At 46.5% G+C, this 19747-nt stretch overlaps 1 protein-coding gene across 1 annotated transcript in view; it reads left to right on the forward strand.

Moving 5' to 3' along the window:
- The first annotated feature begins 1935 nt into the window (after nucleotides 1-1935).
- LOC120990686 overlaps nucleotides 1936-19747 on the forward strand; it is an 85271-nt gene continuing 67459 nt past the window's right edge. Inside the window, exons 1-2 of the mRNA XM_040419593.1 lie at nucleotides 1936-1995; nucleotides 15837-15941. Coding sequence (XP_040275527.1) covers nucleotides 15864-15941 — 78 coding nt within the window. The 5' untranslated portion in view covers nucleotides 1936-1995; nucleotides 15837-15863. The remainder of the gene's footprint in view (nucleotides 1996-15836; nucleotides 15942-19747) is intronic.

Here is a 19747-nt window from a genome sequence, read left to right on the forward strand (position 1 = left end):
TGTATACGGTGCAGAGCTGTGTGTAATGTATACGGTGAAGGGCTGTGTGTGTAATGTATACGGTGCAGAGCTGTGTGTGTAATGTATACGGTGCAGGGCTGTGTGTGTAATGTATACGGTGCAGAGCTGTGTGTGTAATGTATACGGTGCAGAGCTGTGTGTAATGTATACGGTGAAGGGCTGTGTGTGTAATGTATACGGTGCAGAGCTGTGTGTGTAATGTATACGGTGCAGGGCTGTGTGTGTAATGTATACGGTGCAGAGCTGTGTGTGTAATGTATACGGTGCAGGGCTGTGTGTGTAATGTATACGGTGCAGAGCTGTGTGTGTAATGTATACGGTGCAGAGCTGTGTGTGTAATGTATACGGTGCAGGGCTGTGTGTAATGTATATGGTGCAGAGCTGTGTGTGTAATGTATACGGTGCAGAGCCGTGTGTGTAATGTATACGGTGCAGAGCTGTGTGTAATGTATACGGTGCAGAGCTGTGTGTGTAATGTATACGGTGCAGAGCTGTGTGTGTAATGTATACGGTGCAGAGCTGTGTGTGTAATGTATACGGTGCAGGGCTGTGTGTGTAATGTATACGGTGCAGAGCTGTGTGTGTAATGTATACGGTGCAGGGCTGTGTGTGTAATGTATACGGTGCAGAGCTGTGTGTAATGTATACGGTGCAGAGCCGTGTGTGTAATGTATACGGTGCAGAGCCGTGTGTGTAATGTATACGGTGCAGAGCTGTGTGTGTAATGTATACGGTGCAGGGCTGTGTGTGTAATGTGTACGGTGCAGAGCTGTGTGTGTAATGTGTACGGTGCAGAGCTGTGTGTGTTATGTATACGGTGCAGAGCCGTGTGTGTAATGTATATGGTGCAGAGCCGTGTGTGTAATGTATACGGTGCAGAGCTGTGTGTGTAATGTATACGGTGCAGAGCTGTGTGTGTAATGTATACGGTGCAGAGCTGTGTGTAATGTATACGGTGCAGAGCTATGTGTGTAACGTATGCGGTGCAGAGCTGTGTGTGTAATGTATACGGTGCAGAGCTGTGTGTGTAATGTATACGGTGCAGAGCTGTGTGTAATGTATACGGTGCAGAGCTGTGTGTGTAATGTATACGGTGCAGGACTGTGTGTGTAATGTATACGGTGCAGAGCTGTGTGTGTAATGTATACGGTGCAGAGCTGTGTGTGTAATGTATACGGTGCAGAGCTGTGTGTGTAATGTATACGGTGCAGAGCTGTGTGTGTAATGTATACGGTGCTGAGCTGCGTGTGTATTGTATACGGTGCAGAGCCGTGTGTGTAATGTATACGGTGCAGGGCTGTGTGTGTAATGTATACGGTGCAGAGCCGTGTGTAATGTATACGGTGCAGGGCTGTGTGTGTAATGTATACGGTGCAGGGCTGTGTGTGTAATGTATACGGTGCAGAGCTGTGTGTGTAATGTATACGGTGCAGAGCTGTGTGTGTAATGTATATTGTGCAGGGCTGTGTGTATTATTTCGCTGTACTTCCCTCTACCAGCTGTGAAGCTACAGTTCACATTCAGATTTGCTGCGGTATTTGCTTGTCCTTCTGTGAATCCTCCAGAAATCCATGACCTCCTCACACACAGGAGAACTGCACTGATCTCCACAGACTGCACAGCCTGTAGCCTGACCCCGCCCACATGCGTCACTGATCACATGACCGTGACATCATCACAGGTCCTTCAGCTCACTAAAATTACTATTCATCTATCTCCAAGGTGTATCAGAACAGCAGCACCTAGTCATGTGACTCCTGACTCCTCCCACACATGTGACTGATCACATGACTATGACATCATCACAGGTCCTTCAGCTCACTAAAATGTACTATTTATCTATCTTCCGTGTGTATCAGAACAGCAGCACCCAGTCATGAGATTCCTGACTCCTCCCACACGCGTCACTGATCACATGACTATGACATCATCACAGGCCTTTGGAAGAGGCAGACGGCTGCTCTACAGGTGGAGGTCAGTGTGTGGTTGCAGGGTCTGTGTGATATAGGGCAAGTAGTTATGACCGATCCTTGGGGTCTCCACCAGCCGTGTATTGGGAGGGGGCGTGGCTTTACATGACACCAATGGTTCAATGGGATTTTGGGTTTTGCTCCTTTTCTTTAACCCCTTAGTGGCCGACCTATTTTGGACCTTACTGACTAAGAGATTTTATGTTTCTCCTTCCAAGAGCCATAACTTTTTTCTTTTTCTCTCTATGTAGTTGTACAGGGGCTTGTTTTTTGCAGGACAAGTTGTAGTTTTTACTGGTTTAACTTTTATTAACTCTTTCTGGGAGGGGGGTGGGAAAAAACAGCAATACCGCCACTGAGTTTTTACATTATAAATGTCACGGCGTTCATTTGTTACTGGGGCCGGACAGCATTCATGTAGCCTCCGGTAACGATGGATCCACAGAGCTTGGGCACGCCGTTCCCTGCTAGAGCCGCCTGCCGGATCTCACAGGCTAGAAAATAGCCAGAGGGAAGCAACAAGATGTAGGGCTCGTTCACATGACCATAAAATCCGGACACCGGCTGCGTGCATTCCGCATTTTGCTTATCGGATCGTCTTTCTCCGGTGTAGAAATGCCTACTGCCCACAGGTACGGACTAGAATAGGACATTTTCTATCTTTTTTGCAGGGCGCTTTGCGGACAAGAATAGGCATTTATATTGCCGGCGCCCGTCCCGTTCCGCAAATTGCGGAAGGCAACACGGACGGCTTCCGTTTTTTTGCGGACCTCGAAAAATGGGACAGTCGTGTGCATGAGGCCTTAGGCTAAAAAAATTTATAAATTCCCTACCTTGTACTCTTATCAGGCAAAGAAGGGAGACAATTATTGTATTACGCTCTGTACCCAGTCTGCCGCAGCTGTCACAGAGCAGGCGCCTGCCATCCATGTCCCTGACCAGGAGGCCCCTCTCCAATCTCTGCTAAGTCACCGCTGCACTGCCTCTGCCAGGGCTACTACTACAACAAGTAGCGGAAGCAGCAGACAATACAGCTGAATATGATGGATCAGTTTTTTCAAGTGCTGCCACACACCTCAGGAAACTGATACACCCCCCTAAGCAACCATGTTCAGTTATACCTGGACTCTGCCCTTGTTCCAGCACATACCCTGAGCCCTGACTCCCTTATAGACTTCTGGGTCAGCAGATGGGACCAGTGGCAGGAACTAGCCCAGTCTGCCGTTGGTGTACTGTCTTGTCCCACCTCCGATGTTCTGTTAGACAAGGCAACCGGAGTGGCAGATGGTGTCGTCACACCAAAGTGGACACATTTGTTACCCACAGTCATGGAAACCACTGCATTCCTGGAAATGAATCCATCACAAAAATGTGGCTGATGCCACCATATGGATTAAATTGTTGACAGTGGGGCCTGGCTATTTATCACTGGACCAATGATGCCACTGCTGCTGTCGGCCTGTCCATCATGTCCCATTCAGCTCTGCTGCTGCCACTGCTGCCACTACACAGCCACACATTTCCTTTTCTGTCAGGTTCTATACTGTATTGCTCAAAAAAGGGAGAATTTTTTTCAAGGCCATTGCCAATTCTTCTTCAGTTTACCAGAACTCGGGCACACGGTCACTGGCACATGTATTTGTGGCAGTAGGATTGGTGTGTGTGTATATTGTGAGGTAGTGACAGGCTTCAAATATGAAGAGGGAAGATATGTGTCTCCTAGAATGGTGTAGAAACCTATTAGAGGAGATGTATGGTATGATTTGCTGTGTATTCGCCCCGATCACCAGGACTGAGGTGAGGCCAGGTGCGATAATCACTTGGGGATAAAGCAATCCTCAGAGTGTGAGAGGAGGAGTTAGGCCCCAGGGTGCAGAGGGCCTGTGTGGTCCCAGCCAGGAGGGCTGGGGGGGCCACAAGGCTCAGGAAGCATGAGTTTGGGGGGGGGGGACCTAGCAACGCCTGAAGAAGAGAGGTGTTGAACGGTCAGAGTCAGGAGAACTGCTGGACCATATCCCTCCAAGGTATTTTGCTGCTTCCACCGGAAGGACTGGTGGGTTGCACTGGTCACAGCTGAATAGCTGTCAAGGTGCGGTGTGGGTGGTAAACTCCACACCGAACACAAAAGGAACAAACGACTTCCACAGAGGGCAAGAATCCGGTGCATCTACCTGCGCTTTCAACACCTCTGTCTCAAGGTCAGGATATAAGGCGAATATAACTACCCTTTCAGACAATATCGGACCAGGATCTTCCGTATCCCCCCCCAGGAAAGACATTCTTAACCCCAGGGTGATAGGTGACGATGAAATGGCCTACCTTGGGTTAATTCGCTTAGCCGACTCCAGGTAAGCCAGATTTTTGTGATCAGTAAGCACAGTAATAGGATGAATTGGTCCTTCCAACCAATGACGCCATTCCTCAAAAGACAACTTAATGGCCAACAATTCTCTTTTGTCTATGTCATAATTCCTTTGTGCAGCCGAGAGTTTCTTAGAGAAGAATGCACATTTACTAGATGAAGGACGCTGCGACAAGACTGCTCCCACCCCTACATTGGATGCGTCAACTTCCACAATGAATGGCTGTGACACATCCGGTTGCACCGGTATAGGAGCAGAAGCAAAACATTCCTTCACCGCAGAAAAAAGCTTGTAATGCCGCATCAGACCAGACATCCAAACCTTTTCTAGTCATGTCCGTTAAAGGTTTAACCACAGTCGAATAGTTCAAAATGAATTTATGGTAGTAGTTGGTGAACCCCAAAAACTGCATAAGCGCTTTCAGATTTTCGGGTCGATCCCAGTCCAATACCGCACGAACCTTCTCTGGATCCATACGAAAACCTGAAGATGAGAGTAGGTAACCCAGGAATTGCACTTCCTGAACTGCAAATACACACTTCTCCATCTTAGCATACAATTTATTCTCCCTTAGGATCTGTAACACCTGTCTCACATGATCCTAATGAGTCTCCATGTCTGGAGAATAAATTAGTATATCATCCAGATACACAACAATAAACCTCCCCACCAGATGATGAAAGATATCATTAACAAAATACTGGAAAACTGCAGGAGCATTAATTAACCCAAACAAAATGACCATACTCTCAAAATGACCCTCTGGGGTATTAACCCCTTAAGGACCGGGCTCATTTTCACCTTAACCACCTCCGGACCGCCTAACGCAGGATCGCGTTCCGGAGGTGGCAGCGCTGCGCACAGTCACGCATATATGCGTCATCTCGCGATGGCCGAGATTTCCTGTGAACGCGCGCACACAGGCGCGCGCGCTCACAGGAACGGAAGGTAAGAGAGTTGATCTCCAGCCTGCCAGCGGCGATCGTTCGCTGGCAGGCTGGAGATGTGTTTTTTTTTAACCCCTAACAGGTATATTAGACGCTGTTTTGATAACAGCGTCTAATATACCTGCTACCTGGTCCTCTGGTGGTCCCATTTGTTTGGATCGACCACCAGAGGACACAGGTAGCTCAGTAAAGTCCCACCAAGCACCACTACACTACACTACACTACACCCCCCCCCCCCCCCGTCACTTATTAACCCCTTATTAGCCCCTGATCACCCCATATAGACTCCCTGATCACCCCCCTGTCATTGATCACCCCCCTGTCATTGATTACCCCCCTGTAAAGCTCCATTCAGATGTCCGCATGATTTTTACGGATCCACTGATAGATGGATCGGATCCGCAAAACGCATCCGGACGTCTGAATGAAGCCTTACAGGGGCGTGATCAATGACTGTGGTGATCACCCCATATAGACTCCCTGATCACCCCCCTGTAAAGCTCCATTCAGATGTCCGCATGATTTTTACGGATGCACTGATAGATGGATCCGATCCGCAAAACGCATCCGGACGTCTGAATGAAGCCTTACAGGGGCATGATCAATGACTGTGGTGATCACCCCATATAGACTCCCTGATCACCCCCCTGTAAAGCTCCATTCAGATGTCCGCATGATTTTTACGGATGCACTGATAGATGGATCCGATCCGCAAAACGCATCCGGACGTCTGAATGAAGCCTTACAGGGGCATGATCAATGACTGTGGTGATCACCCCATATAGACTCCCTGATCACCCCCCTGTCATTGATTACCCCCCTGTAAAGCTCCATTCAGATGTCCGCATGATTTTTACGGATGCACTGATAGATGGATCCGATCCGCAAAACGCATCCGGACGTCTAAATGAAGCCTTACAGGGGCGTGATCAATGACTGTGGTGATCACCCCATATAGACTCCCTGATCACCCCCCTGTCATTGATTACCCCCCTGTCATTGATTACCCCCCTGTAAAGCTCCATTCAGACATCCGCATGATTTTTACGGATCCACTGATAGATGGATCGGATCCGCAAAACGCATCCGGACGTCTGAATGAAGCCTTACAGGGGCATGATCAATGACTGTGGTGATCACCCCATATAGACTCCCTGATCACCCCCCTGTCATTGATCACCCCCCTGTCATTGATCAACCCCCCTGTCATTGATCAACCCCCCTGTCATTGATCACCCCCCTGTCATTGATCACCCCTCTGTAAGGCTCCATTCAGATATTTTTTTGGCCCAAGTTAGCGGAATTTTTTTTTTTTTTTCTTACAAAGTCTCATATTCCACTAACTTGTGTCAAAAAATAAAATCTCACATGAACTCACCATACCCCTCACGGAATCCAAATGCGTAAAATTTTTTAGACATTTATATTCCAGACTTCTTCTCACGCTTTAGGGCCCCTAGAATGCCAGGGCAGTATAAATACCCCACATGTGACCCCATTTCGGAAAGAAGACACCCCCAGGTATTCCGTGAGGGGCATATTGAGTCCATGAAAGATTGAAATTTTTGTCCCAAGTTAGCGGAACGGGAGACTTTGTGAGAAAAAAATTAAAAATATCAATTTCCGCTAACTTGTGCCAAAAAAAAAAAAATTTCTATGAACTCGCCATGCCCCTCATTGAATACCTTGGGGTGTCTTCTTTCCAAAATGGGGTCACATGTGGGGTATTTATACTGCCCTGGCATTCTAGGGGCCCCAAAGCGTGAGAAGAAGTCTGGTATCCAAATGTCTAAAAATGCCCTCCTAAAAGGAATTTGGGCACCTTTGCGCATCTAGGCTGCAAAAAAGTGTCACACATCTGGTATCGCCGTACTCAGGAGAAGTTGGGGAATGTGTTTTGGGGTGTCATTTTACATATACCCATGCTGGGTGAGAGAAATATCTTGGTCAAATGCCAACTTTGTATAAAAAAATGGGAAAAGTTGTCTTTTGCCAAGATATTTCTCTCACCCAGCATGGGTATATGTAAAATGACACCCCAAAACACATTCCCCAACTTCTCCTGAATACGGCGATACCACATGTGTGACACTTTTTTGCAGCCTAGGTGGGCAAAGGGGCCCATATTCCAAAGAGCACCTTTAGGATTTCACAGGTCATTTACCTACTTACCACACATTAGGGCCCCTGGAAAATGCCAGGGCAGTATAACTACCCCACAAGTGACCCCATTTTGGAAAGAAGACACCCCAAGGTATTCCGTGAGGGGCATGGCGAGTTCCTAGAATTTTTTATTTTTTGTCACAAGTTAGTGGAAAATGCTTATTTTTTTTTTTATTTTTTTTTTCATACAAAGTCTCATATTCCAAAATGGGGTCACTTGTGGGGTAGTTATACTGCCCTGGCATTCTAGGGGCCCAAATGTGTGGTAAGGAGTTTGAAATCAAATTCTGTAAAAAATTACCTGTGAAATCCGAAAGGTGCTCTTTGGAATATGGGCCCCTTTGCCCACCTAGGCTGCAAAAAAGTGTCACACATCTGGTATCTCCGTACTCAGGAGAAGGTGGGGAATGTGTTTTGGGGTGTCATTTTATATATACCCATGCTGGGTGAGAGAAATATCTTGGCAAAAGACAACTTTTCCCATTTTTTTATACAAAGTTGGCATTTGACCAAGATATTTATCTCACCCAGCATGGGTATATGTAAAAAGACACCCCAAAACACATTCCTCAACTTCTCCTGAATACAGAGATACCAGATGTGTGACACTTTTTTGCAGCCTAGGTGGGCAAAGGGGCCCACATTCCAAAGAGCACCTTTCGGATTTCACAGGTCATTTACCTACTTACCACACATTTGGGCCCCTAGAATGCCAGGGCAGTATAACTACCCCACAAGTGACCCCATTTTGGAAAGAAGAGACCCCAAGGTATTCGCTGATGGGCATAGTGAGTTCATGGAAGTTTTTATTTTTTGTCACAAGTTTGTGGAATATGAGACTTTGTATGAAAAAAAAAAAAAAAAAAAAATCATCATTTTCCACTAACTTGTGACAAAAAATAAAAAATTCTAGGAACTCGCCATGCCCCTCACGGAATACCTTGGGGTGTCTTCTTTCCAAAATGGGGTCACTTGTGGGGTAGTTATACTGCCCTGGTATTCTAGGGGCCCAAATGTGTGGTAAGGAGTTTGAAATCAAATTCAGGAAAAAATGAGGAGTGAAATCCGAAAGGTGCTCTTTGGAATATGGGCCCCTTTGCCCACCTAGGCTGCAAAAAAGTGTCACACATCTGGTATCCCCGTACTCAGGAGAAGTTGAGGAATGTGTTTTGGGGTGTCTTTTTACATATACCCATGCTGGGTGAGATAAATATCTTGGTCAAATGACAACTTTGTATAAAAAAATGGGAAAAGTTGTCTTTTGCCAAGATATTTCTCTCACCCAGCATGGGTATATATAAAATGACACCCCAAAACACATTCCCCACCTTCTCCTGAGTACGGAGATACCAGATGTGTGACACTTTTTTGCAGCCTAGGTGGGCAAAGGGGCCCATATTCCAAAGAGCACCTTTCGGATTTCACAGGTAATTTTTTACAGAATTTGATTTCAAACTCCTTACCACACATTTGGGCCCCTAGAATGCCAGGGCAGTATAACTACCCCACAAGTGACCCCATTTTGGAAAGAAGAGACCCCAAGGTATTCGCTGATGGGCATAGTGAGTTCATAGAACTTTTTTATTTTTTGTCACAAGTTAGTGGAATATGAGACTTTGTAAGAAAAAAAAAGAAAAAAAAATAAATCATAATTTTCCGCTAACTTGTGACAAAAAATAAAAAGTTCTATGAACTCACTATGCCCATCAGCGAATACCTTAGGGTGTGTACTTTCAGAAATGGGGTCATTTGTGGGGTGTTTGTACTGTCTGGGCATTGTAGAACCTCAGGAAACATGACAGGTGCTCAGAAAGTCAGAGCTGCTTCAAAAAGCGGAAATTCACATTTTTGTACCATAGTTTGTAAACGCTATAACTTTTACCCAAACCATTTTTTTTTTACCCAAACATTTTTTTTTTATCAAAGACATGTAGAACTATAAATTTAGAGCAAAATTTCTATATGGATGTCGTTTTTTTTTGCAAAATTTTACAACTGAAAGTGAAAAATGTCATTTTTTTGCAAAAAAATCGTTAAATTTCGATTAATAACAAAAAAAGTAAAAATGTCAGCAGCAATGAAATACCACCAAATGAAAGCTCTATTAGTGAGAAGAAAAGGAGGTAAAATTCATTTGGGTGGTAAGTTGCATGACCGAGCAATAAACGGTGAAAGTAGTGTAGGTCAGAAGTGTAAAAAGTGGCCTGGTCTTTCAGGGTGTTTAAGCACTGGGGGCTGAGGTGGTTAAGGACCAGGCCATTTTTTGGAAATCTGACCAGTGTCACTTTAAGTGCTAATAACTTTAAAACGCTTTGACTTATCCAGGCCATTCTGAGATTGTTTTTTCGTCACATATTGTACTTCATGACACTGGTAAAATGAAGTCAAAAAAATTATTTTTTTTGCACAAAAAAATACCTAATTTACCAAAAATTTGGAAAAATTTGCAAATTTCAAAGTTTCAGTTTCTCTACTTCTGTAATACATAGTAATACCCCAAAAACTTGTGATGACTTTACATTCCCCATATGTCTACTTCATGTGTGAATTGTTTTGGGAATGATATTTTATTTTTTGGGGATGTTATAAGGCTTAGAAGTTTAGAAGCAAATCTTGAAATTTTTCAGAAATTTACAAAAACTAAATTTTTAGGGACCAGTTCAGGTCTGAAGTCGATTTGCGAGGCTTACATAATAGAAGCCACCCAAAAATGACCCCATCTAAGAAACTACACCCCTCAAGGTATTCAAAACTGATTTTGCATACATTATTAACCCTTTAGGTGTTGCACAAGAGTTATTGGCAAATGGGGAGGAAATTTGAGAATTTAATTTTTTTGTCTAATTTTTCATTTTAACCCATTTTTTCACTAACAAAGCAAGGGTTAACAGCCAAACAAGATTGTATATTTATTGCCCTGACTCTGCCGTTTACAGAAACACCCAATATGTGGCCGTAAACTACTGTACGGCCACACAGCGGGGCGTAGAGGGAAAGGTGCGCCGTATGGTTTTTGGAAGGCTGATTTTTATGGACTGGTTTTTTGACACCATGTCCCATTTGAAGCCCCCTGATGCACCCCTAGAGGAGAAACTCCCTAAAAGTGACCCCATCTAAGAAACTACACCCCTCAAGGTATTCAAAACTGATTTTACATACGTCGTTAACCCTTTAGGTGTTGCACAAGAGTTATTGGCAAATGGGGATGAAATTTGAGAATTTAATTTTTTTGCCTAATTTTCAATTTTAACCCATTTTTTCCACTAACAAAGCAAGGGTTAACAGCCAAACAAGACTGTATCTTTATTGCCCTGACTCTGCTGTTTACAGAAACACCCCATATGTGGCCGTAAACTACTGTACGGGCACACAGTAGGGCGTAGAGTGAAAGGTGCGCCGTTTGGTTTTTGGAAGGCTGATTTTGCTGGACTGTTTTTTTGACACCATGTCCCATTTGAAGCCCCCCTGATGCACCCCTAGAGTAGAAACTCCATAAAAGTGACCCCATCTAAGAAACTACACCCTTCAAGGTATTCAAAACTGATTTTACAAACGTTGTTAACCCTTTAGGTGTTGCACAAGATTTAATGGAAAATAGAGACACAATTTAAAAATTTCAAATTTTTGGCAGATTTTCCATTTTAATATTTTTTTTCCAGTTACAAAGCAAGGGTTAACAGCCAAACAAAACTCATTATTTATGGCCCTGATTCTGTAGTTTACAGAAACACCCCATATGTGGTCGTAAACAGCTGTACAGGCACACGGCAGGGCGCAGAAGGAAAGGAATGCCATACGGTTTTTGGAAGGCAGATTTTGCTGGACTGGTTTTTTTGACACCATGTCCCATTTGAAGCCCCCCTGATGCACCCCTAGAGTGGAAACTCCAAAAAAGTGACTCCATTTTAGAAACTACGGGATAGGGTGGCAGTTTTGGGTACATATGATTTTTGGTTGCTCTATATTACACTTTTTGTGCAGCAAGGTAACAAGAAATAGCTTTTTTGGCACGTTTTTTTTTTGTTATTTACAACATTCATCTGACAGGTTAGATCATGGGGTAATTTTATAGAGCAGGTTGTCACGGACGCGGCGATACCTAATATGTATACATTTTTTTTTATTTATGTAAGTTTTATACAATAACTTCATTTTTAAAACCAAAAAAATGTTTTAGTGTCTCCATAGTCTAAGAGCCATAGTTTTTTCAGTTTTTGGGCGATTATCTTGAGTAGGATCTCATTTTTTGCGGGATGAGATGACGGTTTGATTGGCACTATTTTAGGGTGCATAAGACTTTTTGATCGCTTGCTATTACACTTTTTGTGACGTAAGATGGCAAAAAATGGCTTTTTTTACACTGTTTTTATTTTTATTTTTTTACGGTGGTCATCTGAGGGGTTAGGTCATGTGATATTTTTATAGAGCCGGTCGATACGGACGCGGCGATACCTAATATGTATACTTTTTTTTTATTTATGTAAGTTTTACACAATGATTTCATTTTTGAAACAAAAAAAAATCATGTTTTAGTGTTTCCATAGTCTAAGAGCCATAGTTTTTTCAGCTTTTGGGCAATTATCTTGAGTAGGGTCTCATTTTTTGCGGGATGAGATGACGGTTTGATTGGTACTATTTTGGCGTACATGCGACTTTTTTGATCACTTTTATTACCTTTTTTGGGAAGTAAGGTGGGCAAAATTTCAATTTTCTCATAGTTTTTATTTTTTTATTTTTATGGCGTTCACCGTGCGGGGAAAGTAACATGACCATTTTATAGATCAGGTCGTTACGGACGCGGCGATACCTAATATGTGTAGTTTTTTTTATTTTTTTAATTTTTATTCAGTGATAAATGTTTTTTTTTTTATCTTAACTTTTTTCACTTTTTTTTTACATTTTTTGACCCAGACCCGCTTGGTTCTTGAAGATCCAGTGGGTCTGATGTCTGTATAATACAGTACAGTACAATATATATTGTTCTGTACTGTATTTTACTTACACTGAACAGATCTATGCTTTCAGCATAGATCTGTTCAGCACCATGGACAGCAGGACGCCTGAGCAGGCGTCCTGTTGCCATGGGAACCCTCCCCGTCTGCTCAGAACTTCGCAGACGGGGAAGGGTAAGCACGGGGCTGAGGGGGGCTCTCTCCCTCTCCATCGGGGGGCTGCAAAGGCACAGCAGCCCCCCCGATGGAGAGGGAGGGAGCTCCCTGACCGATGACAGTTAACTTTTTCCATACAGCGGTCCGTACGGACCGCGGTATGGAAAGGGTTAAACGGCTGACATCTGCACAGATGTCAGCCGTTTATACCAGGGTGCCAGCAATGTGCTGGCACCCTGGTATAACCACTAGAAGCCAACGATCATTCATGGGGAGGCGGGCGGGGGATCGCGATCCCACCTGCCGCACCGCCCGCCTCCCGCAACGCCCCCACCGACCTGCGACACCCCCCCCGCACCACCCGCCGGCATCAAATCATGCAGGGGTGCAGGGGGGGGGTGAAAAATATAGATTTTAGCCACTCTAAAGTTTCTGATCCCCGCGGTCAGAGACCGCGGGGATCAGAAACTGCAAAAAGCACAGCAAACCGCAGGTCTGAATTGACCTGCGGTTTGCTGCGATCGCCGACACGGGGGGGTCACATCACCCCCCCTGGCGTTGTCACAGGATGCCGGCTGAAGGATTTCAGCCGAAATCCCGTTCCGTTTAACCCCTCGGGCGCCGGAATCCCGATTTAAAAGTTAGGACGTACCGGTACGTCCTTGGTCCTTAAGGACTCGGGAAATAGGGCGTACCGGTACGTCCTATGTCCTTAAGGGGTTAAACACTGTCTTCCATTCATCCCCTTCCTTAATCCTGACCAGATTATATGCGCCCCTTAGGTCCAACTTGGAGAACACCTTGGCACCAACAATCTGGTTAAACAAGTCAGATATCAAAGGAAGGGGGTACGGATCACGGACCGTAAACCGATTGAGCTCACGGAAGTCCAGACATGGCCTAAGAGTTCCATCTTTCTTCTTTACAAAGAAAAACCCTGCTGCCACTGAGAACTTGGAAGGTCTAATATGTCCCTTAGCCAAACTCTCGGCAATATACTCTCGCATGGCCGCTCTTTCGGGTTCAGAAATGTTATATAACCTAGATTTGGGCAACTTCGCTCCGGGAATAAGATTGATAGGACAATCATATTCCCGTGGTGGGGGGTAAATCCTGGCAACCACTCTCAGAAAATACATCAGAAAAATCTGAAATGAAAGAGGGAACAGCTTTAGAGGGCAAGACAGAAAGAGATGTATTAAGACAGTTGTCCATGCAATAATCACTCCAATCGAAAATCTGTCTCGCTTGCCAGTCAATGGTAAGGTTAAGTTTGCTTAACTATTGTAAAACCAGAACCAACAAAGCAGGCAGACCCTCCAGCACAAAACACAAAACGGATTCCTGATGAAAATCACCCACTCTTAAACACCAAAATATTTTTCTCTAATGCACTTGTTGTCAACCCATGCAAACGGACAAACTGACCATTAACTAGGTTAACCCCTGCCCCACTGTCAATAAACACCTCAATTCCCACCGTTTTGGACTCTAGCAGCACCTTGGCCGATAGGAAAAATCGGGACCTATCCGATCATCTTTTTCAGATTGGTGGAGGTCTGACTCTCGGCACCCCCGTCAGCTGTTTGAAGGGGCTGTCAGAGCTGCATTCTCTAGTGTTTCCTGCAACTGCGCAGCACCACCACTACGACGTAGATGGCACACTGATAAACATTGAAAAGGACACAGTGCTTGCATGAGTGCCATGGTCCCTTCAAACAGCTGATCAGGGGAATTGCGGAAAGTCAGACCCCCATCGATTCTATATTGATGACTTCTCCTGAGGATAGGTCATCGATATCTAGAAACCAGAATGCCCATTTAAAGAGCTTGATATGGAGTTGGATGCCGTCCTAGGAGACCCTACAATGTCATACATGACTTTTCCGGTGGAATCTTAGCACTTTTCATATGAGTTGAATTTATTTGGACTCGAATCAAATCTGCCTCATGATTTCTTTAAATCGGACAACAGGTCCTTGAGCATCCGCCCGTGCTGAGAGATCACGTACAGCCCAGACCACCTTCTATTAAAATGAAACAAGTTGATGTACCTATTTGGCTAGCTTGTTGAGACCAAATAGTAGTGCTATGGATGCCGCTGCATCTTTGGGATCCATGTCTAGGGCTAGAGAAGCAGAGTTGGGTGATCAATATAAAAGAACTGTAGCAGAGCCGTAGGCCTGATGCAGCAGAGTTGAACTGCAGAGTGATGTAAGAGAGTTAGGCTGAAGACTGGAGTAGCAGAGGAGTCGGACGGTGTGCTGGGACCGGAGTAACTACCCTGAATAATCAGGTGTTGTGCTGTCACTCCAGCCGAATATGGGGGCATGTCGTGGTGGGGTGATGCCATTGATGTGCACCGCGACAACCTGATGCATAGGAGAAGCCGGCTGTCACGGATGGTGTACAGGAAACAAGACAATACCATATAAACAATGTCTCTCTGGATCCACAACTAAGGAACAAAGGGAGACCCCTGCAATAGACCTGCCACTCTCCCTCACTGCTCAGCCTATGCGAACACCCCAAAGGTGGATGGGCGCATATCCACGTTCCTCGGCTATCTATTACCTGAAGACCCTACAATAGTGAGGGGACACGACCACCGGCTCCCTACACTGACACGGAGGGAGTCAGGGTCACCTGGATCCAGAAAAGAGAAAATCATAAATACATAAACAGCACTTATCTTGCAGACGACTGAGGACTGGGAACTGGGAACAGCATGCACACACACTCCAGGAAGTTGTATCAGCCGCACACTACTGCATTATGGGGAGGAACTTAAAGGGCAGCAATCAGTCCAACTGCATGACAGCTGAGATAGACTAACGAGATGAGAAACTAAACCAAAACAAAGAAATTCAAGGAGGAGGATCTGAAAAGCTCCTGTGAGCGCTTCTCAGCTGTCTGGCTGTGACACCGGCAAGAAGAAGGGGGAGAGGCAGCGCAAGTCACAGGATCCGGTACAGGTGAGTAACAATGGCTACAGCGTGTCACAGTCATGTGAAGATGCCACATCCTTTTACACTTTGTTGCAGATAAACTTCATTGTCAGACTATTCCCCTCATAGCCCAATCCATACAGACAGAGAAAATACAACAACTGCTCTATAATAACTCCTCAAATATTTCTCCTTTCATTATTTTTAGTAGTTGTGTTTTTCGTGGTATCGTATCTGGTTATAACATTGTTTCCTCCTCTTTCCATTCAGGTTCCTGCAATATAAAATAATATATTGATATTTTCTCTTTATCAGAGAATTTTCCTGACTGACCCATATAGGATGGATAGGGACAAAGACAAGATGGCTGAGAGGGTATTAAATCTCACCCTAGAGATACTCTGCCAACTTACAGGAGAGGTGAGAGATTCTGATGATGTCACATTACATCATTCTTATCTATGGTAATAACAGATGATATGAATGGAGAGGTGAGAGATTCTCATGTCACATTACATCATTCTCATCTACACTGACGAGCAAAAGGGTAACTATGTTTTGAACTTTTGACTTTCAGGCTCCATATCTCACCATCCACTACAGCTTTCAATATCAGACTACTATCATTTCGTATCTGTATCATTGGGGGACACAGGCTTGACCATATGTATAGCTGTTGCCACTAGGAGGCGGACACTAAGCACAAAGGTGTGAGCTCCTCCCTTCAGCTATACCCTTCCTACAGGGACTAAGTTAAATTAGTTTTAGCTTAGTGTCTGTAGGAAGCAGACCTCCTTGCTTTGCAGGTCTGCAAGTTTCTTTCCTTTTTTGATTTTTCTTTTTTTTTTCTAGCGGGATTTCAGGCAGTCCTAGCTGCCTGCACTCCCACCCAGGAGACGGTAGACCAAGCACGCTGCTCCTTCCTGGTCTCGAGAAGTCAAGGAGGACCAGAGGTTCCTAAAGCCTCTGCATCCCGCCAGCCTTCCAATCACCACGACCGCCCACTACAAGTCCCCTCTGTTTCCAGTGTAGTGGCCCTCCCTAAGTGGCCGCAAACCCGAAGGTGGTGATCCGGCTGGAGCCAGGGGGACAGAAGACGCCGGACGTGTGAGTAATTCTGGTCCCCAAAGTGCTCGCCTCCTTTCTTACCTCCCCTTCTCCGGTTACCTTTAGTGATTTCCCCCATGGAGGCCTTGTCCCCTCCATGTGTCTTTCTCCTCTCTGGAGTGGGGGGGGGGGGGGGGGGGGCTGGAGAATCCAACGGTGCTCAATGTCCACTATCCCAGAGGCTCTTTCTCCGTCTCGTCATTTACGGTCCTGTGCTCCACCGGGGCCGCGGCTAATTGAGGCTCCGGCTTCTCTGCGGCCTACTCCCGCATCGGCTCCCCGTGTGTTCTTCTCTCCCGGCAGGCATCCCCGTTCGGCCGGGGCTTTAGCGATAGCTCCGTTATCCTGCAAACGGGGGGCGGAGGCCTCTTTAGCAGGGACGGAAGAAGAGTCGGGCCTGCGCTTCCCTTCAGTTTTATGGGGACGACTCCATTTTGGAGGCGGGTCATGAAGTTCTCTTCGCTCCCCCTCCTTCAGCTGTATCCTGGGGCAAATCTTGGTGCCTTTTTCTGCCTCCGCCCACATCCTCGGGGGGACTCTGGAAAGGCACCTCCGTACAAGCTTTATTGAGGGACACAGGCCGGGTAAGCTCTATCTCCCCTTCCTACAGGGTTTAACCTACCCCCCTCATGCTCATTTCTGTCGCTACAGGGTTCTCATTATGTCCGAGCCCAGGCCCCAAAGCAGGCGGTCACTTCGGCCATTTTGCTTGTGCCTCTTATCGCTCAAAATTTCCATCCGGTCAGTTAGATCCCCTCTGCTCTTCGTGCTCTGCTCCAACGCAAAGTGGCTCTGCCCCTGACCCAGTCACCCCTACTGCCCAGCCTATGGTAGAGCCGGAGTGGAAGCGCTCCCTGTCAAGGATGGTACAGGACATCTCCCATACCAACAAAGCCATTGTGGAAATACTAGGGCGTTTGTCCGCAAGGCCGTCCTCTGACCAGTCTGACTCTCGGGATCCTGGAACTCATTCCCTTTGCGGCCATCCCGCTAAACGGGCCAGAGCATCCGCCCCCAAAAGGGTGTCTGCATCTCCCATTTCCTCTGCCTCTCTGCCACCCCCCAGAGAGACTCAATCCGACGTGTCCTCCGTGGAAGAGGCATGTTCTGAGGAGAGGTTTTCAGATGAGGATTTTGTCTCTCCTGAGGGTCAGTCGTCAAAGCTGTCCTCCATGGTGGACAATCTTATTACAGCGATTATAGAGACCTTACATGTTGAGGACCCCACACCCTCATCGGCCGGCTTGGGTTTTTTATTTAGGAGGGCCCGTCGCTCGCCCAAATGTTTCCCCAACCACCAGGATTTTGATTCCTCCCATTCCAAGGAGTGGAATTTTCCTGATAGATGTTTTGTCTTGGTAAAACGCTTAGACGTCCTTTATCCATTTCCGGAGGATTTGACTAAAAAGTGGTCGTCCTCACCTATAGTTGACTCTCCAGTATCCCGCTGGGCAAAACATACCACTTTCACACACTTCTGCGGCAGGAAGTAATTGTCCCGGTTCCTGCACAAGACCGTTTTCGCGGGTTCTACTCCAAAAAGGACGTGACGTTCTGTTCCTTTCTGGACCTCCAGGCACTCAACCGCTCCCTTTGGCTCTGCGTCAGTCATCAAAAATTTCTCTGGTTCTCAGTGGGTCCCTTCTACCAGTTTGTGGCCCTCCCGTTCGTCCTGGCCACAGCTCCCAGAGTCTTTACGAAGGTTCTGGCGGCGGTCATGGCCCGGCTCCATGCCAGGGGTATAGTGGCGATCCCTTACTTAGACGATATGCTGATAAAGGATCCATCATTTCGGGGAACGGCGGACAGCCTGCGCATAGTCCTTGAAACCTTGGAACGCTTTGGATGGATCCTGAACCGCCAGAAGTGAGGTCTTTATTCATCTCAGCAGCTTACCTTTCTGGGCATGTTACTCGACACCTTTCACGCCTATGTACTCTTGGCCCCGGAGAAGCTACCCACTCTCTGTCTTCAGATTCTCCCTTTTTTGCTACCCCGTCCTCTTCCAATTCATCACTGCATGCGGGCTCAGGGTCACATGGTCTCTGCCTATGAAGCAATTCCCTATGCTCAGTTCCATACCAGGACTCAGCGAGCCATTCTAACTAATTGGGACCATTCCCCAGCCTCCCTGGATCAGCCCATACGTCTCTCTGCCCTGACCCGCCGAGCCCACAGGTGGTGGTTTGTTTCCCCGATGCTGACGCCGGGCCGCTCTTTCCTTCCTCTCCGTTGGACAGTGCTGACAACTGACGCAAGCCTCCGGAGTTGCGGGGGAGTGTTGGGAAATCTATACGTTCAAGGTGGGTGGTCACGCGAGGAGCGCTCCCTCCCAATCAACATTCCGGAATTGAGAACGATTCGTCTCTCTCTGCTGCATTGGGCCGACTATCTCCGGGGATGTCTGGTTCGAGCTCAGTCCGACAACTCCACGGCTGTGGCGTACCTCAATCACCAGGGCAGCACCTGGAGCCCAGCAGCCATGGTGGAAACAGCTCTGGCAGAGAGACATGTTCAGGCGCTGTCGGCAATTCACATCCCCAACGTCGACAACTGGATCGCCGACTTCCTCAGCCGGGAGCGTCTCGATCCCGGTTAATGGGCTCTTCACCCGCAAGTTTTTCTAGCCATCTGTGAGCGATTGGGCCGGCTGGACGTGGATCTTATGGCCTCCCGCTTCAACCACAAGGTCGAGAACTTTGTTGTGCGGTCCAGGAATTAACTTTGTTGTGCGGTCCTTTTGTTGAATGGCCCTAGTGATTCCGTGGAGTCAGTTCATGTTTCCTTACATGTTCCCTCCTCTTCCTCTCATTCCGCGTCTCCTCCGGAAGATCAGGTCCGAAGGTCTGCCCATCATTCTCGTTTGGCCACGCCGAGTGTGGCACGCATCTCTAGTCAACATTCTTGCTGACAAACCCTGGCGTCTTCCTCTTCGGTAGGACCTCTTGTCGCAGGGACCGATCTTCCACCCTAATTTAGGGTCACTACATTTAACGGCATGCCTGTTGAAGCAGCCGTACTAAGGGCTCGGGGTTTCTCGGATGCTGTTGTCCAGACCATGATTCCTGCCAGAAAGCCGTTGTCTTCCCGAATCTACCACCGGACCTGGAAGTCCTACT

Source organism: Bufo bufo, chromosome 2 (genome assembly GCF_905171765.1).
Source record: "Bufo bufo chromosome 2, aBufBuf1.1, whole genome shotgun sequence".
Classification (NCBI taxonomy): domain Eukaryota; kingdom Metazoa; phylum Chordata; class Amphibia; order Anura; family Bufonidae; genus Bufo; species Bufo bufo.